Genomic DNA, 21,405 nt, shown 5'->3' with positions numbered 1-21,405 from the left:
TCAGTGTGCTAAAAAACTGAGTAAGGCCCAGACAGGAGAGCATAAAAAGGTTGCTCAGAATTTTAGGTGGTTAGAAAAGACCTCTCTTTTGCAAAAAACTCCTCTCATGCCTGTTCCTGCCATTTCTGTTGCCTGTTATTTTAGTACTGCAAAAAAATCCTACTGTACACTTGTGGAAAAAGACATTTGTAATCCATGTTGGGTGGACATGATTTTTAAGAGCACAACGAACAGGAAATGCTTCTAAGAGTCACTGAAGATGCTGCCCGTAGAACAAGCTTCTGAAAACAATTGAAGACAACTTAAAGACATCTGAACTGATCTCCCATTTTATCAACCTAATGAAACAGCTATACAACAACTTCTTATACTTTTGGCACATTTTAACATTGCTCATGAATATGGAGAAAATTTGGAGAATATATTGGAGAATTTGGAAAATTCGGAGGTCATTTTCTAAACAAACTGCCAGTAGACATGGAAGCTGAGGTTTAACAATAAACCCAAAGCAGATTGTTTATTTCCCATTTTGAAAACCCTGTCTCAAAATCTCAAAGTAATTCTTTTATGCTTGCACATAGATTTGGGGAAACCACAGCCAGAAGTTCAAGCTGCTGAAGTCCTAGCTTGCCCTAGTCCTAACTTTGTGCCATTTCTGGAAAATAGATCCTGAAGCAGTAACATTTTTTTGTCACTCATTGCAGTACTTGTTGAGCTCCGAGTGGCCCCATAGCTAACACAAACTCACAAACTACTGCTAATGGCACACCAGGCAATATGGGCCATAAGACCAGGTATCTTCCTTGAAAAAATTTATAATCCAGCTTTTTATTTAAAACACCCATCTGTGTACGTATGTGCACACGGTTAGTTCTGAGATAGGATGGAAGGAAATTACATGAATTACATGCAGTACAGCCACAGAGAGATAAGATAATATTGATAACCTGAGCTGACCAATTGTCCCTGCTGGCCTTAGGCTTCCCAAGGTGAATTAACTTTAGGTTGAAAACAAACACCCACCCCTACTTTTCATGTGGATTTGTGCCCTCAGGGTTTCAACAACCAAAATATTTATGTCTAAAGTCCAGTTTGTTAGAAGCCTTGCCTGCCAACATACGTAATCTTTAACATTTGGTCATTTGCCTACCTACACACTGCAGCTGCAACTCAAGGGTTCCCCTCCTCCTGCCATTTTAAGAAAACCATTAAGCCTGGAAGGGTGGATTACTAGAACAAATTACAACATTGAAAACTGGCACTTACTCATTTTCTTCATCTTCTCACACCTGTGTCACCACTTCTACCCCAGCTATTTCTATGGTGTTTTTGTTCCTTCTGGTATTAAAGTGATGTTTAACTACTTATTTTATTACCTGGAGCATGAAAGGCGGGAATTTTTTTTCAAGTTTTTCTCCTTTCAGTGGGTACAGACCAAGGTCAAAATTCAGTGGTCTCAAAAGCCCTGCCTTACACAATGTTGTTATTACTAAAACAAGAGATAAATGAAGCACTGGCTTTGCAGCAGAGCTAAAATGTTCACCTGTGCTCTATTTCCAATAAGGAGCTGCTAGCAGGGCATTAGGGCACTTCCCTTACACCCCCTTTCCAATTTAACCCAAATTTATCAGTATACAAGAACTAAAGAACACCAGGAAGTTTGCAATTCTATTGTAAACAAAAAGCAGTATCATTTAATCAACAGCAGTTTATTATTGCAATTCATATACCTATTTTTCTAATTGACAGAATCTACTCGGGGTCTTAAATTTTTTTCTATAATGCTTCACAGATAGCTCAGATTGTGCTTTTGGCAGAAAGATACTGGACATGGATGTTATCTCTCCCAGGCAAACATTAATCTCTTTGTGGAAGATCATCACAGGGACATCTGCATGTGAGGTATCGACATATCAGACCCTTCAAGCCTTATTATCACTAGGAAAAAATATGTTCAGGAAAAGTAAAAGGAAAAAAAAAGAAAAAAAAAGGGTGGTCTTCTGTGAAATCTGTCTTCAAACAAACCCATTTGTAAGCTCAGAGCAACTCATTTCTAAGAACAGTATGTAAACATGTTTACTGAAGGATTTGATCCAGTCAACTGGTTGAAGGTTGGCTGTTTGTTCAAACTGGTAAGGTCAGAGGCTGCATTTGGTTTTGCCTTTTCTTTGTTCTGAGTTACTTACAGCTTCCACATCTCATTTTTAAAATATGGGTGTTGTAGAGCATTTCAGTGGGAGCTGAGAGTGCTCATCTGTTCTTAAAAATCTGGTTTGCTCTGCCAAAAAATCTGGGCAGATTCCTGCCTCTTACACCTGAGGACATTGAAGCTGCTGCTTTTCCCCTTCCCCAGCACCAGAGAGGTGCTGTGGCCAATCCCCCTCCAGGCTACTCTTCATCACCCACCATTTCAGGCTGTGAAAACATCACTCTGGTGTTACTGCTCAGCCTCTTTCTCAAAGTATAATCTCAGCCAGCATTAGAGGCAGCACACCAGGATAGAGACCTTAGGGCCACTCCTCTGGTTTGTCAGCTGAATCCAAAGATAAATGCATGCACAGACACATCCTTTCCTAAACCCTTTGCTCATTACTACACCTGAGAAAATATCTAAATGCAAGATAGATGATTTTGAGATGCAACTGAAGCAAACCCTTCAGGACTAACCATAGGCCAAAGAATACTACAGAGAATTTCCAAGTTTCAAGCACTCTGAGAAAGCTGATCTGAAACATTTAATAATTTTTGCACTTTTCTGTGGAAAAACTGGGGCATTATCACCAGGCACATGGATCCTACACTGGATGGGCCAGGTTCAAATTTTAATATTCAAAATTTTGACTCGGTAGGCTGACCACAGGAATCTGGGGAAAAGCAAAACCTTCTGCATGCCTTCAGAAAGCAGAGATCTGGCAATAGCACTCTAAGTCTCCTGCACATTTAAGACTATGGCTGCTACATAAAACCAGTTTTTTGGAAACAGGCAGCCACGTAGTGTTGGCCCAGGGCGAGTTTCGGGAGGATTTTAGTGGTCCAACTTTTCAATTGCCAAGTTTTCACTATACTCTTTTCAGGGAAAGGTGTTCATGTAGACAGCCCTCAAACACACAGGAAGAAAAAAAGTAATAAATCAAGTGTATATCATCTAAACACTGTTTTGTGCCAGGGCCACCTCTTTATTTTTTAAAGCCAATCTTGTGCTCAGAGTGGAAGTAATGTTATTTTTAAAATGATTTCTCAACTCTTTAACATCCAGCCTCATCTGCTAGAGGAGCACTTGGTAAGTGTAGGAAAAGCAAAAAAGGTTTTATGAAACATACTATAGATATAACCACAGGCTAAAATCTCTAGCACTGAAATTAACTCTTCAGATTGCCTTTGCTTTATTCATTGCAGTATCACTGTCAGACAGCCATAAAGGCCACTTTGAAACATAAGAAAAAAAAGCCTGGCAAAATATCTGCAAGAAATGGCCTCCACCTGCATCTTACTACAATGTGGCATTTAATCTTTTTAACTTCCTTTATGTTGGGGTGAAAGTCTGGGAGGAGATTCTTTCCCTCTACCTCTGCACTTGTGAGACCCCACCTGGAGTGCTGGGTCTGGCTCTGGGGCCATCAACATAAGAACAATGTAGAGCATTGGAATGAGTCCAGAGAAGGGCGATAAAGAGGCTCAGAGGTCTGGAGCACCTCTCCTGTGCAGACAGGCTGAGAGTTGGGGTTGCTCAGCCTGGAGCAGGGAAGGCTGCAGGGAGACCTTAGAGCACCTTCCAGCACCTCAAGGAGCCTATGAGGAACCTGTACAGGGACTTACAAGGACAGGGAGTGATAGGACAAGGGGGGATGGCTTTAAATTGAAAGAGGGCAGGTTCAGGTGAGATATTAGGAAGAAATTCTTGTCTTGGTTTAGGAAGACAGGTATCTGCTAGGTAAAATTACAATCAGAGGCTCTTTGGCAAAGATTTGGGAAATAGGAATAGCAGTTCTTTACTAGTATGTAATACAAAGCAAACAAACACAAAAAAAACTCCCCCCCCCACCAAACAACTACAGCATTAATGACAAACGACAACAGTACCAAGAACCTTGAGGGCTTTGTTTCACAAAACCCAGGGCAGTTTGGTTTCGGTGTCCCTGCAGGATCCTCAGAGCACCAAGCTGGAACAGTGGAAAAGTCCCGGGCTGGTAGCTGGGATGGCAGGGTGTCCCGGCAGGCAGGGGCAGGATGTCCCGGCAGCGCAGGGGGTGCAGGGTCACGCTGCAGCAAGAGGAGCAGCGCCGAAGAAGCTCGAAGGCGAGGCAGAATAGCGGCGGCCCAGCTTCTGCTCGGCGTGCTTTGCGGCGGCTGAGATCCTCGAGGAGCGGCCGACACGCGTCTCCCGAACGCCGGAAGCAGAAAAGCACGCAGCTGCCTCAAGCTGTGTCTTTTACCTGCGTTATCTCCCCCTTCCACCTTTTGTCCATCTCTTTGTTTCAGCCAAGCACTCTCAAGTATCCAACACCCGGTCCCCTTGGCAACCCGTGGGGAAAAAATTCCCCAGAGAAAGAAGGAACAAACCCAACCCCCAACAATTCTTAAATGTGAGTGTGGTGAGGCACTGGAACAGGTTGTCCAGGGAAGTTGTGGATGCTCCATGCCTGGAAGTGTTCAAGGACAGGCCTGGATGAGGCTCTGAGGAACCTGGTCTAGTGGAAGTTGTTCCTGTCATGGCAGGGGAGTTGGAATGAGATGATCTTTAAGGTCCCTTCCAATGCTTCCAAGCCATTTATGATTTTATGTTCCTACAAAAATATTCCTTGAAAGACCTGGCTTCAGAGGGGAGTTTTCTAAAGGTAGTAATTACTATGCCTACAGGTTAGCAGCAAGTCTATACTGAAAATTTTGAAAGCAAAATTAAAAGCAGATGTTTCATCTAGAATGTAGATGTCAGCACACTAAAGTGTACTGTAGTTTTTATGACATATGTCTCCAACCTTTCAGGCATTTTCTCAATGTACAAGGAAATGCATGCACCAAAAAAGACAAAAAGACATGAGCAAAAGATACCTATCCCTCCCTACTGAGCAACACAGAAAAAACCCACCACAGCATGTTACAGCTCACAATACATCTTTATTATTGGAGATGTTTACAGAAAAGTCTGTGAATTACTGCTAGCCTAAGACTGACCATTGGGGAGCCAGGTTATGGTTTATGGCTTTGTCTTTGAATTATTTAAAAAGGTCACAAAACTGATGGAAGTTTAAGGGGCTATTTCAGTCTTATTAAAAAAGTTCAATTCACTGATAAAGGAGAGGTTCTTTCACTAGTGATTTAGTAACTACGACCAAAGAGGGTGTAGAACTTGGCAGGGTTTTTGCCACACACACATCTTGCTCCAGGCTGGAGTTCACGGAGAGGCTGGAAAGGTATGCAGAGGCTTTTTGCTCCCATGGATGGGGCACCAGGCTCAAGATCTTGATCCCTGAAATAAAAGGACATATTAGTGAAAAAATATAGTCATAAATAAATATATCTATTAAAAAATAAAAGTGCAATAAAGTGTATTATACATGAAAACTTAAAACCGCATTAATTATTCTGGAAGTTCCAGAGCTAAGGGAAGTAAATGTATTGAATTATGTAGGACAGCAAGAGTCTCTACATAAGTGTTTTACCCAAAGGCATCCTGCATTCCTGTTTTATATTCAAGACATTTTGATTTTCATCTTGGTAAATACACTCCAGTTCAGTTATATTTTACCTGGCAGTGGTCTTCTTGATCCAATCCTCGCAATCAATTTCCCCACAGAAAGGGATTTGTACAATCTGAAGGGAGGAGATGAGGGGAGAAAGAAAAACCCAACAGTTATACATCTAAAAAAATCACCTTTGTCTTCAGAAGATTCGTAAACCTTCAGATCTCATATACAGATCTCAAACTGGGAAAAGTTCCAATTGTTACAGTTGAATGTTAATAGCTCTTTTTCATCAGAGAAAGAGATAAGCACAGTCATCCCTCCACAGTGCAGTGTGGAAAATCCTACACAAACTCAAAGCACCATTTAAATTTAAATAAATTTCTTTTAACCAAATACATCTTTTTTTCTGTGCAAAGTATAAACACTGTTTTCTCATTAAATATTCTCTTTTTCAGGAAAAGTTTAAAATTTTCAAACTACTGAGCAAATGTTCGCCTTATACACTGCAAGACAGCGCCCTAAAAAGAGTTCCCATTTTAATTCCATTACTATGAATTTTCATTTTTTCTGAGCATACATTATTTTAAGAAAACAGAACTGCCAGCACCACATTTCTCTGGGGGGCGTGGGGGTGGTTGTGCAGCTTCCTGCTATTTCCTTCACTCAGCTTAACTGAAGAAAATCGAGAGTAAAGCTGAAATGATAATGTCACACACTCCTCTCTGTACTATTCTTAGCTATTGTGGCAGATCTCTTGCCCCTAGTTTTATATTCAATTTTACTGACTTTTCATTTTTTAACAGACTTCCACAGAGAAAATTCTGTTTGCTACCAAGAGGTAGCATTACTGTTAAAAAGACACCCCCTACACACATTTGTACACTTGTGAAATGCTGATTGCTGAGGGCAACCTCAGCTACTAAATTCAGCCTGCATTCATTTTAATTCTATCCAAACTGTGAGTAAGGTTTACTCAGTGCATCTTTCTTTCACCTAATTTACATTCTTATTGCAAAATTCTCAATTTGCCATTAACTGGAACACACCTTTATTAGACGTCACTTCATAGTTTCACCTTCTTGTAACTGAAAAAAGGAACTATTACCACTCTACTACACTCTTCTTGCATGAATCTTTTGTTAGTGAAATGAAAAACAGTCCACATTTTTAAAGAGCTAAAAGTCTGCAATTCCATTAAGAGAAAAACAGCAGCAGGAACTAAACAGGAGCACTTACTTCATCTTAAAAATTTTCCTCTTAAACAGTAGTCAGTGCTAAGAGTGTAATTTCAATTCACAACACACATGCTATAAAATTATCTCAATACAACAAAAATAGGTAGAGTGAAACAAACACAAAATGGCATATGTTTTCATTCTTTTTCAATTCAGATATGCAGCTCATAATAAATTCATATAACCTAAGTACCCAAAGAGTGGAAATAACCAACGTGGAATGTAAAATTATTTGTTCACATTTCCAAGCTTAACTACATTTACATTAGAATTCCAAACATCATAAAAACAGCTTCATTCTCTTTGTCATATCTAGAATCTAACTGCACACAACAGTGAGTGATGGACATTGCTAAATCAGTCCCTCCTCTGAAGTTCATCATTATTCCTTTAAATTTTGTTCTAAATTGAATTTAAGTGCAATAGAAATACAAGAAAATTGTATAATGGAAGGTCAAGCCTAACCAGGAGTAACTTACAATTATTTTTGGAGTTTAACAGAGTATTTATAGATTCTTGGCACTTGTTCATTTTTCATCAGGAATTTTGAAATTTTCAGAGTGGATCTAATTGGTACACAATGCCCTGACCTCTCTTTATGAAACACACAACCTCACTAACTAATGGTGGGGATCCTACCTCTTGAACAAACTAATCCAAACACATAAACAATTTCCCAACCTGATCTGTGACAGAATTTCAGGGTTAAAAAATTCTGTTAGCAGTTCTTTGTAAAAGAAACAGCAGCTCAATTCTGTGCTGAAGGCTTAATCTTTCATCTAAATTTCAATACTTTTTCACAGATGTTTAGATCATCTAAAGGGCATTTAGTGGAGCTCACTCACCCACATGATGGGTTATTGTTACTATAAATGCAAGGAGGTTTCTGACTGGCAGTAATTCCTAATGAACCCAATGGCTTCTACTCAGGCCATAAAGGTAAAACTTCCTTGACGTAAATTGCTTGTACTTTAAACTCTTACGTGGACTTTTATAAGAGACTTAATAAGTGTTTTGTCACTGTCTGCATTAGAATAATGACAGTGAGGTTATTGTAACCTGAATGAAGTGTTTACATTACTCTCTCTTAAAAGCATATTCCGATAAAACAATTATTTGTAAGGGATAAAAAGAGTGTGAAGCACAAGAATAGAAGTAGTAAATTCCCTTACCTTTCCTGAATCAAGTTCTTTTTGGAAGTCCTCCATATTACTGGCCACCACCATATGAGTTTTTAGGTCCTCAGATGCTCTAAGAAAAGGAAAAAAAAAATCAGTTAGGGCAGATTTATTCACATAAACTCACTGGCCCAATGAGCTGAATTTTCAGAGCCAGTCAAACAAGAGGTTACAAAAAGAGCTATATATTCATTAGAATCTTCCTAATCAGGTTATGTCTTTCTACCACTGATCCTCAAGGCAGTAAAATTTTGATTAATTGCTGATGGAGCCTTGTCCAGGTTGCTGCACATTTCACTGTGTTCACTGCCACTGTTGTGCCCATCAGTTAAACACTGACCTGAAGCACAGAGAAATAATTACTATAGATGTATATTTTTCTTTTTATATTATCTTCTAAATCTAAATCACAAGCTGCTTTTGAACTAGGTAAAAATATTCTGCCTGTAAACAATTTTCATCATCAGAGAAGGAAACAGAAAAGCTCATCTGCCACAGTGCTGTGTCAACAGCCTGTTCTTCTTGGTGGACTTAGGAGGAACAATCTGCAGTGACAGACCTGTGAGGGATTTTGGCATTTGCAATAAGGGCAAAAACCAGTTTCAAAAGTATTTGATTGCTTACAAGAAAACAATTCTGTGAAGGTCAGTAGGGTCTTAAAACAAACTTCTGAACACAGATCTTCAGCTACTGAAGTTTTGTGGACAGCTTTGTGTCTTTCAAAATTCTGCACCAAAAGCATCTTTCACAAATGAGTCCTGTACATAGGATCATGGAATTATTTAGGCTGGAAAATACCTCTAAGATCATTGAGTCCATCCACTAAGCCAACACTGCCAGGCCTACTACTAAACCATGTCCATAAGCACATTTATGTGTTCTGAACGCTTCCATGGATGGGTATTCCATTACTGTGCTGGGCAGCCTGTTTCATGCTTCACCACACTTGCAGTGAAGAATTTTTTTTTCCAATGCCCAATCTAAACCTCCCCTGGCTCAACCTGAGATCATTTCCTCTTATCCTGTCACTTGTTTCCTGGGAAAAGAGACCAACTCTCACCTGGCTTCATCCTCCTTCCAGGCAGTTGTAGAGAGTGACAAGGTCTCCACTGAGCTTCCTTTCCTCCAGAATAAACACCCCTAGTTCCCTCAGCCACTCCTCACAGGACTTGTGCTCTACACCCTTCACCAGCTCTGCTGCCCTTCCGTGGGCAGTGTTAAGGTCACTGGGACCTATTTATGGAGTGTTTATGGTGTATTTATTTATTAATAATATACATGAACTCACAGAAGCATTTTTTAAAATAAGTTCACAACCTTTTACCTTCCGTTTCATAAGAACAAGAGGCAGCTTCTATCGCTGCATGTGAAGGAGTTTAAGAGGCAGAAAATTACATGACAAAAACAGGAAGATGAGCCTAACCTGTCTTTCTCCACAGATAAACCATTAATGTGAGTTCTTCTGACAGGGAAAGGGCACCTGTGAATAGCAGAGCCATTTACTCTAACTCTCAGTTTACCTGCTGTAAAGGTTTGCATGGATCTCTTCCAAGATCTGCTTAAGTTTCTCTTCTGCTTCATGTTCAGACAATGTCAGCTTCTGCCCTGTGTCTCTTCTAACAGCTACAAACTGTTGGCTCTTCATGTCTCGTGGTCCCACTTCAACCCTGACTGGGACACCCTTCATGGAAAAAAAAAAAATTTGAAGTTATGAGGAAGAAATAATTCTCAGAAGAGTTCATTTTCTCTCTCTCTGCAGCATTTTGTTTTTAAGTCCAGTCTTAATATAGACTCATTTTATACATATAAGTTGCTTTGGAAAAAAAAAAACAAACACCATATATTCCAAAGCTTTTATGCATTTCTGTCTTTCCCATCCATATTCTCTTCACTTGTGCATTCTACTGCTTCACTAGCTTGGAGGCTGCATCAGTGCCAACATACAAGTAATAATGAAGCACCACTGGAACTGCACTAAGTTATCCCACATATTGCAAATCAGATTTTTTTAAGTCTGAACAATTAAGACTTCTATTGCAATTATAATGTTCTAGTTCATCCAATAATATATTTAATTCTGTTTTCAGAGAACGTTTTCAATAGCATTCAACAGGTATTGTTTTAACAGCAAAAAGCAAAAGTTGTTAAACACAGCCCTTATACCTACATTAATTGCATAGGGTATTTGACTACAAACAGCAAATTGCTTTAGGAAAGCTTTTATGCTTTATAAACTTTGGTGATAAGATGTAATTTCTCATGCTCCATACGCCATCAGACAAAAAGATTTTCCATGTTACTGAAGAGAGTCAATTAAGAGTCTACTGTGTAACTTATTTTCTCTGCATCCTAACATGTATCCCAGAGTAAATGCAAATACATTTTGGAGGATTGTTTCCACCCCCAAGGAAATGGAATCAGTAAGTTTATAAGCTAAAACCATTCCACAGTGTTCAATAAATGAACAGTAGAATCATTGTGCATTGTGTACTCTGGAATCTCCTCAAGTTCACAGCTTCTAAGTGATTCCCTACACTCCCTCTGCCCCCATTACTTTAATTATGCTGAAAAGGTGAATAATACAGTAAAATCCATCTGATCAATGAACTATCTACTGCTGCTGCAAAGATACATAAAAAGCTATTCAAAATTGTTATTAACAAGCAATTCAAACTGAACATTCTAGTTTGTAGACTCACAAAACATAGTCTCCATAATAAAAACTGGAAGAGAGTATCCAGTACTTCTAATTTTAATACTAGATGTTAATATGTTAATGTTGTAAATGAAAGAGTACTTCATGGTCCCTTGGGAAGATTTCCCAAGAAAGCAATGGAACTAATACCAGACAATACAAAAGAAGTACCAGTGACTTGTTTTTTTAAGGAAGTAACATCAGAAATCTGCTAAGCTGAAAAGTACATAAGGCAAACAATTTTGCAGTTAATTCTTGTACTTCTTACTCCAGCACCTTTGTATTTTTTACCCTATGAAATTCCTTATACACTCAATAAAAGGAGTGTACTGTTCCTGCTATGAGCCTGAAGATGCAGTTTAGGTATTATGCTGGATACATTAGTAGATTTTATGAAAAACATCAAGTTTACCCCATGCTGTGTGCCTCCTTTAAAAACCTAATTTTATTTAGAAAGTTTTCCAACATGGCCTCATGGTACTAGAGCTCCATTTAGAAAAAAAAAAAAAAAGGTTACACAAAGGGAAGAGAACTTTGAGACAATGGGAACTTCAAACAATTTGGGTCACTTCTATCATGTTACTTTGAAGATTAACATATTGAAACTGATTTTAAATTCAGAATAAAAATATGATTCTGTTACGACACTCAACACATCATTCGATTTTTAATTACCATTATTACCATTGTTTCATTCTGCACATTATTTTTGTTTTATAAAAGCCTCTTATATTAGAGGAAGCAGAACTGTTCCTCTCAAGTGCTATAAGAGGGGAACATGGCAATTCTGAAGAAAAAAAACTGCTCCATTCTTTGCTGACACTGCAGGTTTATCTCCTCTGTTCTGCTGTATGCACAGAAGGCTCTGTTGTGAGTTAGGACACAGTGAAGTATTAGTACATATTTTTAAAAATGCAAGTAATTTATGCTCCTAATTTAGATTTCTATGTATATAAGTAGAGCCCTGGAGGTTTAAAAGTCCCTAATGACATGCAAATCCTAGCAAACAGAACAAATCTCGGAGAACACCTTTTCTTTATTTATTCACAAAAGAGATCACTGCTTATCAGGCAGCAATTCTTAATTTACAGAACACATTTGCCACCAGAACACAGGGCACATAGAGCATACCTCAAATATACTCCTCGCCTAGGCTTCAAAACACCTCCTGGAAAGAAAAGTACCTTAAGTTCCCAGTGGTTGAACTTCCAGCCAGGTGAGTAGTTGTCTCTTAAATCAGCCCGGACACGGATGCTGACAGCAAGCAGCCTGCTACGATATTCATTACATTTCTTCAACAGAGCCTCTCTGTCATCTTCAGAAAGGGAGTTTGTGATACCACAGGGAATAATTACAACCTGCAATACATTTACAGGACATGTACTTTATGCTACAAAAAAATTAGCTCATAGCTACAAAAAAAATTAAAACTGATATTGTGGCCTTATATTCTAGTAATTTCTTTCATGCTCTCAGAAATAAAGGATACATTTTCCTTTTCATACTAATGACACAGATAACATTACTTCAAATGGATGAACTATCAAAGGGGACTTGTCCACCACAAGTATCCTAATGATTTGTATTAACTTCACACAGCTACTCTGTAAGTAGACAGCTCCACCCTATATTAAGTCTTTCAGCTGCCTGATACGAAATGCTTGTGAATTCCAAGACAAGGAAGGAAACTAAGGCAGTTAAAGGCATTTTTACACACCTGGATACAGGCTACACGAGGTGGGAGTACCAATCCCATGTTATCTCCATGAATCATTGTCATTACACCAATAGTCCGAGTTGTAATGCCCCAGGAATTCTGATAAGCAAACTGTTTTTCTCCTGGCTTCTTGGGATCTTCAAACACAATTTCAAACATCTTGGAGAAATTCTGCCCTAGATGATGTGATGTTGCTCCCTGAAATAGATGCACACAGAAAATTCTCTTCAGTGGAAAGTTAAGTCTATCAAGCATCAGTTTAAATATTTCATCTTCCTATATTTAATGAAAAAAGAATTATTTTAATAGGTAAATACCTGGATAGCTCTTCCACTGGCAGATATAAATGCCTCTAAAGTGGTTGTATAATCCCCTCCAGCAAACTTCTCCTTCTCTGTCTTCCTTCCTTTCACAACAGGTATTGCCAAGAGATCCTCATACACCCGAGCATAGAGATCAAGTATCTGCAGCACCTATGATGAACAAACTGTCTTCAGAATTACTCAGTATTTTGCACTTGTTACATCATGAAATATTTTTACATGAAAGAGTTTGAAATCTTAAAAAATTTAACACTTTCTCAATACTTTGTTCAGAAACTATGATTTCTTCAATTACTTTAAACTTTGGATGTCATTTTCCCAAATCAATAAATATTGATTTATTTATTTCTGCTGTGACTCTTCTTGTTTTCTGTCATGACGTCCGTTAGACATGACAGAAAACAAGAAGACTCACAGCAGAAGTGACAGGTGAAGAGTTATATTGAGTTCTAAATTCCACCTAAAAGTCTGAACATCTGCTACATAGAATAAGATATGCCACAACACTCAATGAAACATCTAATTTTGGGCAAAGAAAGTTTTGAAAATTCTAGCAGTAAATTTTTAAGGAAAATTAATTTTTAAGTATTTTTAACAAAAATAATTTTAAGGAAAGCACACACTATATATCACACTCTTCAAACTCCCAATATTGTTCGTAGAGACCAAAGCCTCAGAAATGGGTTACATCTGAGAAAAAAATGGGTTCTAATAAACTTGACATTTTTCACAAGACCTCCCAAACAAAAAGATTTCTATGAGGTCTCAGTACAAAGATTTGTTTGTGTTGCTATAGAGTAAGGTAAATTCCTGAAAGGAGAAGCACCAATGGATTTTTTTTTTTTTTTTACCTCCTCTGCTGCTTCTTCATATGTTGCAAATGCTGTGTGACCTTCTTGCCAAAGGAACTCACGAGTGCGAAGGAAAGGCTGGGGATGTTTGAACTCCCAGCGCTGGAGGGGCAGAAGAAAAAAAATTAACACTATGAAGTGTCAAATTATTGTTAAAAATAATGTTTATGGGCAAGTATTAGAAACTTCTCAGTAAAGATAAAAAAGCCAATTATTCACAGATTTCTACTTAGTATAATCAACCACATACACTGATAAAGAAATGTTTTCATCAGTGTTTCTAATAAAACAATCGTATAAACCATTCTAATAATTTTGCCTTGAAATATGTGGTGTGATCAGTATGATCATGCCAAGTCCACAGCGAATAACTGTCCTAAACTGCACTTGTGATATGAAGAGTTATTCAGAAATGGTGTACACATACCACAACACTGCACCACTGATTAAGCTTGATAGGAAGATCCCTGTGTGACTGCACCCACTTTGCATAGGAAGGATACATGACTGTAAAAAGAAAGCAGCTTTGAGTCTCCACCCAATAAAGACATTTATGTCAAACTTTTCCTTTTGCTACATACAAGCTTAACATCCTCTGCTGTGAGAATTATGCTTTTATGTTTAATTTCCTTTGAAATACATTTTCTTGTCTTAATACATAATATTTTCACCAGAGTTGTTTCACTTCATCCTGAGTCTCTGCAAAAGAGCTTGGTTGCAGCTGGTCAAAGTACACTCCAAAGCTTATTATTTAATGACACTGTGTTTGAGTCACTGGCTTACAGTATGGTAAATACACCTGGGTTCACATATAGGAATTCACTGACCTCAAGATTTCAGGATGTATACTAGATCTGACTCAATTAAAAACTCATCCAGCCTTAGGTCTGAAAATGCTTGTTTAAATTACTCAGAGGAACAGTTACAGTCAAAACACATGCAAAACTGAAATGAATTATGAGTTGAAAAAATTTTCTTATAAACACTATAAACCGAATAATCAAATGTGCTTTCAGACAAAATAAGTCAGTCTTCAGGATAATAATGAAAAAAATTCCAAAAGTCTGCATTTCCTAAAAATGTCTATTTAAGGGAACATGTAATGTGAGATTTGCTATGAGCAGCAGCAAAATTAGAGAATTTTCTTAAGAAGTTACAGAAAACACTCTGAAAAATGGAGGCTTCCACTTTTCAGAAAGGACTCCTGTCTATCAGCTACAATATATGTAAAAGTTCACATGTAAGTTTACAGAAAAACTACATGAAAAGAGGCCCACCAGTTTCACTGGTGGGACGTATAGCAATTGGTTCAGCCAGTTCTGTTTTCCCAGATCTTGTGACCCAAGCAACCTAAAAAAAAGAGAAAAGAAAAAAAAAATCAAACAAAACAAGTTTGGAAAAAAAATCCTCTAACCCCAAACTTAGTTTCATACTCAGCTAAAGACTAAGTGGTTGGTTTTTCTTACAGTCAGATTAAAATGAAGTTTTGAAGTGTACCTCAGGAGCAAAGTCAGCAATATGAGACTTCTCTGTCTCTAGGGCAGCCTGGGACACAAACATGGGGAAGTAGCAGTTTTCCACTCCAAGTTTCTTGATCTCTGCATCGAAGAAGTCTTTGATGGCTTCCCAAATAGTGTGGGCCCACGGACGAAGAATGTAACAGCCACTCACATCATAGTATTCAATCATCTCTGATTTGGTGATCACCTTGCAAAAGACAAATCAGATGCTGAAGTTTCAGTTTGTACACAGAGAACATGCAGTAATTCAAGTGTGTGTCATCCAATCCAAGAGAAGTCTCCTACTTAAAACTGCTCAAGTTGTTAGCAGCTAAGATATACTTTAGGCTCATTTGAGTTACCTAGAGAAGGTTAACCAGGAACATTAAGTTTAATAATAGATCTGAATAATGTAAACACTTAACTAAAACTGAATTTCATGAACCCAAGTAAGAGAATATAGCTATGTTCCAGGAACAAAAAAACTGCACTTCTGTAAGAAATGTCTCCCATTGTCATTTAAAGCTCATGTCAGAAGTGACTTTTATTCCTTAGAGGACAAGCAAAAATTATACTACTGACAGGAAACCTGACACCTACTTACAATCTCTCATAAACAAGACTAATCTAAACTCATCATGTCTACTCAGGTTGTTTTCAATCTCATAAGCCAGCAAAATTGTTCAGTATAAACAGATATTAACTTTTGTTATGCACCAATTTGAGCTGAAATAAAACTCTCAAGTCTGTGAGATCCCTGTAATTTCAATTAAGTTTTGTACTCTTAACTAAAGAGGAATCCAGGTGTGAATCAAGAAAATCATATATATATATATATAACATAAATGAGGTTGGGTGGTTGACAATCATCCATTTTACAGCTTCCTAAATTTATTCAGCTCTTTACTCCAAAGCATTTCTATTCAAGACCATGATAACAACATAAGACATAGAAAAGAGCAGATGCTTTGCTTTTACTGAAAAAAAAAGGGACTCAAACAGAAAGATGTAAATTCCATACAGAGATTGATTTATAACAGAATGAAACAATTAAATCAAACTGATGTGCACTTACCTGAGAGAACCACTCTGAAAGATTTTCTTCTTTTTTAGCTTCTAGACCCAGCCTATGGTATGACAAAAGAACCAGATTTGTGCTGTTCAGCATTTAGCAGTAAAACTTACCCTAACCCTCTTCTCTTTTATTTTGGGGCAGAAGGTATGGCATAAAAAGGTGGAAGAGAACGTTTTAGTTTTACATCAAAAGGCTAAGTTTTGGCTGGTGGGAGTTGCTAGTATTTCCTTACCCTAACAATAATATTTAATAAGAACAGCTCCAAATTTTTAGTACGGTTCAAACCCTTCTAATTCTCACTATGGCTGTATTAAAGAACCTCACAACAACACATTAAAAAATCCAGCCACCAGTAACCAGTCCAGCAAAAACCTAAGATTAACCAGACCTGTGTGTAAGCTGCTTTACTCTTTATTTTAAACATTTCCTACTTAGCCAGTAGCTACAATTTCAGGAAATATATGCAACTTGAATTCACTGTTCATGTGAATCTCAGTCACACTGTTTGAGACAGAAAACTGACCCTACCTCAAAATAAAGATATCCAATAAAACTACAAGATTCTAAAGAAGGGTAAATTCTCCAGACTCAAATGACAACACAAAAGTTAAGGTTTTATATCTCTACAGAAGTTTTCAAAGTGGGAAATACATTTTTTCTGGCATTACTTCTATACAAAATAACCACATCTCTGTCTCTAATATATGATTTATATATATGAAACAAGAAATACATAGTGCTGCATAATATATGCTGTAAAATGGCCTCTAAACTTTCAGCAAGACACAGCACCAGATTTGCAGAAGCAAATAATATGCACAAAAACTTCTTAGTGACAGTAATAATACAGGGTGCTGAGGTACAACTGACACTAAATAAACTAAGTAACTTGCTTTTGGCTCAATCCTGAATATGAAAATCAACACAGTTGTCTTGCAAATGTCCACACTTTCAAGTGAAATGAGACCTGTATCAAACTCTAAATCTGAACAGAGGTAGGCAGTTGATGTTTCCCTCCAATAAGATTAAAGATTGCATCTTTACCTGGTTTGTTTCTTAGGGCCTTGGCCCTCTCCTGATCCATTTGAGGAGCGCTCATTACCACTCTGTCCTTGCAAAGGTTCTTTTTTGGGGCCATCATTTTGCTTCTGTTGCTTACTCTGCTTTTCAGATTTGTTATCCTTCTCTTTCTTCTTTTTGTCTTTGTCATCTACACCACTAGCAGACACTGGTTTATAGTCAACTCCTGCAACAGACTTATACTGGGCCTTCAACTGAAGAAGTTCTTTAACAGCCACATCTATCTTTTCCTTGAAGAACAAAAAGAAATTTATAGAGAAATCACTGGAGTAATATGGCTGTATCAAAAAAAAAAAATCTATACGGCATTATGGACATTCACAGACTGTCGGCAGAAAAATCTGCATAAGCTAGTACTTAACTTTAATGTGCTGACATTTTAAAGGACTGAATCTGACAGTATATCTAATTTTAAAAGTATATTTCAGATTTCAGAATTCAAATGCTGCCTATTCAAAAAGTACATTTCTAATTCCCATAATCACACTGAATTTCCAAGAGAATTTTAGATTTACATTCACATATTACATTTTTACACTACAGTGTATATGTTATTACCTTGTCTGCTTTTTCTGCTTTTAATTTCCTAACTTCATCTCCCTGAAGAGCTACTTTGCTAAACAGGGCTTTTGCTTCAGGAGTGTCTGGACCACTGGATACTGTGTTTGATGTCTGAGGCAAACCCCCCTGAGCTGCTGGTGGATGTCCTGGCTTGTACTCCTGCCCAGTCTTCTCCTTGTAGTCAGCTTTTAGAGAAAGGAGGAGTTTTACTGCTTCATCTATTTGATCCTGTGTGGAGGACAAACAGCAAGATTTACTGGTGAGAATTAAAGAGAGAACTGTCCAGAAGCATCGATTATCAGGCTATGAAACCAACCTAAGCAACCAACAAAAAAGCCCCCAAATAAACAACCCAACACCAAAACCAATTTTGCAAGGTAGAAATACAAGCAGAAAAAAGAACACCCCAGAACTGCCTAAAAAACTGCAGGTTTGTCTCGTGTTCTTTTCCACAACCATCACTGAATTTGTCTAGTTTTGAAAAGTCTTGCTATTGCTGCAGCACACGGGATACTTAAACAGTTATTTGTCTAAAATATAATAAGAGACAATAAAATACATTAAACACTTCTGCAAGGTCGACATCTGCCATACTGTGCCTATTCACCCAGATATGAGAGGTGAAGTTTGACTTCCTATATCTGAGTCAGGAAAGTGCCCAGCACCAGAACAGTTTTGTTTGGCATTGTCAGAGCATGCATGACCTGGACATAGGGGAGTTTGATTACTACTTGGTGAGAGATTTCCCCCCAGTGGCAAAATGAGGTCAGAATTACAATTGTTCACTCTAATGCCTATTGTACCTTGGAAGCTTTCTCTGCCTTGAGTTTGCGTACCACTTCCCCTTGCTCAGCTACAGTGTCATAAAGTGATTTGCCATCCACTAAGCTACAGCTTGCCAAGTTACTGCAGCAGACAGGAGATGGAAGTGCAGTAGAAGATAGACAAGGAGGGGTTGAGGGTGGATTTCCAGGCTTGTACTCTTGACCTGTCGTTTGTTTATATTCTGCTTTTAGACTTAAAAGAATTTTCACAGCCTCATCTATTTGTTCCTGAAGCAAGAGAGAAAAAACAGCAGTTGCAGGTAAGAGTAGAAATAACAGAGGTGTAACACAATAGCTGAGATAACACAAGTTTTACTAGACTGGCACTAACACAGCTGTTGTAATTAAACTTCTAGAGCTATCCTGTTAGTATAAGTTGTTATTATTAAGGTCTGGTGGTTAACCTTTTTAGCCAGAATACCTACAAGTTGTACACCAAAGGACCAAATCAGGCAGTGTAGGTAAGAGCTGATTTCTGTGCCATAAACGCCTCCCATTCTGGTGGCTTAGTCCCCTCCAATTATAGTAGTCCATGAGTTGCACACTGGAGAACAGCAGCAAATACACAGACTCTGAATAAATAATGGTTCTTTGGACATGATCAGGTAACTCCCAAATTTATTACTGCCATCCTGGCTCCAAGTTACAGCTCTTCTTCCAAGTTACTGCCTACACTCTGCTTCACTTATCTTGTATGACTACAAAAAGAACTTATTTATTTCCCATGCACTAAAACAGAACTCATGCAGTCAGCCATATGGTTAGCTCAAGAGAATTTGGGAAAGCACTCCATGGAACTTGCTTAGGTTTTACTCCTCAAATTTCACAAAACCTGCCACTGAGTTTTAGCCTAAACTGAAGGCACTGTTCCACTCAGAAGTATCCAGAGGTAGAACACCTTTGAAACTTTCTCCGATTTGAGCTTGCGGACCACTTCTCCTTGTTGAGCTACTTTGCTGTACAGAGCCTTGCTGTCTACTGGACATGGGGATGGAGGAGTGGGAACAGGAGAACACTGAGGAAGGACAAAGACCACAGGTGGGCTTCCAGGCTTGTACTCCTGGCCTGTCTGTCGCTTATATTCTGCCTTTAGGGATAAAAGGACTTCCATGGCAGCACCTATCTCATCCTGAAAGAAGAAAGGAAGGGGCAGAAAGAGGGAGGAACAAAGATATAGAGACATAAGACTCTCAAGTGTACCATAAATACTTTCATTAAAAGACCTGCCGTTTACGGGCACCTATTCTATTTTCCTAAGTACTTACCAGAGTTTTTCAGAGAGGTTTTCTCTACCACTTTTCTATTTTAACAAAGTAACTCCTCTTAAGGGATATACAACCCTAACTGTCCTAAACATAATTATTAAATAAAATTATATAAATGATACTAAAATTGTAATTAATAAATTAATTTAGATCTTCCCATTTATTTAGATTTTATGGTGCCATCAAGACACTACTACTATCAATATTATTTAAACCACCAGGCAAACAATGTTATTTTCCCTCTCTTCTTGTTCTGCATTAGAAAGAAAGGAAATAACGCAGCTAATAGTAGCTATGTTTGCTATGTACCGTTACAGAGAGGAAGATGTCTCAAAAACATCTGTGGCATTTGGATCTTTCTTTACTGGTTTTGGGGATTTGTTTGAAGGTTTAAACAGCAACAATTCAATCCTGTGAAGTCACATAATTTGACCATACTGAGTTCAACAAATGAAGAGATTGCCAGGGCATTTTAATCTCAAGGACTTGATTTAGACACTTTATCAACTCTTGCTGTTGGGTAAATTCTGTCCATGTTTCAGAGCACCAGCCCAAGAAATATGGGACCTCAGCAACAGAAACTTGGTCATACAAATCTAACTGAAGGAGTATTGGAAAACACAAGTCTTGACAGAACGGAGCCCAGTCCAAATGACGACCACTATAAAAACCCTGGATCCATAAGCACCTATTCACCTCCACAAACAGAGAACAATGGGCTATGCAAACCCAGTCAAAACCAAAGGATTATCTTAATCATCACCTTAGATGCTTTCTCAGCTTTCAGTTTTCGGACCACTTCTCCTTGTTCTGCTACTTTATCATACAGAGCTTTACTGTCCAGGGTACCAGAGGTCTCAAGCTTTGATGACTGTGCAGTTCCAGATACTGGAGGATTTCCTGGCTTATACTCCTGGCCTGTCTTCTCTTTGTATTCTGCCTTCAAGGCCAGCAGTTGTTTCACAGCTTTATCAATATCTTCTTTTGCTGCCTTCTTGGCCTTCAAATCACGAACTACATCACCCTGTGCAGCCACCTTGTTGTAGATGATCAGGTGACCTTCAGACACAGTACAGGCTGGAGCAGAGGCATGACCAACAACTGGAGCAGATTTTCCTTTTACAGCTGAACTAGCCTAAAAAAAACCAAAAACCCAAATATTCAGCATGTAATCTTGTACAGAAATATATGTATAGTGATATATTTTATGGTACGTTACTAAATCACCAGTTTACCTCTTTCTTTGCAGTTTCAGCTTTGGTCTTCTCTTTAGACCCAGATGTCGGCATTTCTTTAGTGTGTCCATCAGGGATGTAAATCAAAATGCATGGGGCATCTTTACAGCTGTAAGGACTATAAAAAGATTTATAGAAAACACAACAATAAAGGAAATACAAGGTAAATATCAAATATTTATT

General features: G+C 38.1%; 1 protein-coding gene across 3 annotated transcripts in view; it reads right to left on the bottom strand.

Moving 5' to 3' along the window:
* Window positions 1-5,095: 5,095 nt before the first annotated feature.
* Window positions 5,096-21,405, bottom strand: part of EPRS1 (glutamyl-prolyl-tRNA synthetase 1) — a 37,950-nt gene continuing 21,640 nt past the window's right edge. Inside the window, exons 17-34 of one of the 3 annotated variants that reach the window (XM_066178235.1) lie at window positions 21,223-21,340; window positions 20,751-21,122; window positions 19,621-19,851; window positions 18,702-18,950; window positions 17,896-18,126; window positions 17,302-17,567; window positions 16,258-16,309; window positions 15,181-15,390; window positions 14,961-15,033; window positions 14,111-14,190; window positions 13,684-13,785; window positions 12,827-12,982; window positions 12,510-12,707; window positions 11,977-12,150; window positions 9,618-9,778; window positions 8,092-8,170; window positions 5,747-5,811; window positions 5,096-5,467 (exon numbers count right to left, since the gene is read on the bottom strand). In XM_066178235.1, coding sequence (XP_066034332.1) covers window positions 5,317-5,467; window positions 5,747-5,811; window positions 8,092-8,170; window positions 9,618-9,778; window positions 11,977-12,150; window positions 12,510-12,707; window positions 12,827-12,982; window positions 13,684-13,785; window positions 14,111-14,190; window positions 14,961-15,033; window positions 15,181-15,390; window positions 16,258-16,309; window positions 17,302-17,567; window positions 17,896-18,126; window positions 18,702-18,950; window positions 19,621-19,851; window positions 20,751-21,122; window positions 21,223-21,340 — 2,968 coding nt within the window. In that variant the 3' untranslated portion in view covers window positions 5,096-5,316. The remainder of the gene's footprint in view (window positions 5,468-5,746; window positions 5,812-8,091; window positions 8,171-9,617; window positions 9,779-11,976; window positions 12,151-12,509; window positions 12,708-12,826; window positions 12,983-13,683; window positions 13,786-14,110; window positions 14,191-14,960; window positions 15,034-15,180; window positions 15,391-16,257; window positions 16,310-17,301; window positions 17,568-17,895; window positions 18,127-18,701; window positions 18,951-19,620; window positions 19,852-20,750; window positions 21,123-21,222; window positions 21,341-21,405) is intronic. The other 2 variants (XM_066178236.1, XM_066178238.1) reach the window with 2 other exon arrangements.

This window comes from Chamaea fasciata, unplaced genomic scaffold, assembly GCF_029207755.1.
Source record: "Chamaea fasciata isolate MVZ Bird 193981 ecotype frontalis unplaced genomic scaffold, bChaFas1.0.hap1 SCAF_3, whole genome shotgun sequence".
In the NCBI taxonomy this organism is placed as follows: Eukaryota; Metazoa; Chordata; class Aves; order Passeriformes; family Sylviidae; genus Chamaea; species Chamaea fasciata.
The sequence above is the reverse complement of the archived record's forward strand: the minus strand, read 5'-3'. Positions and strand labels throughout refer to the sequence as shown.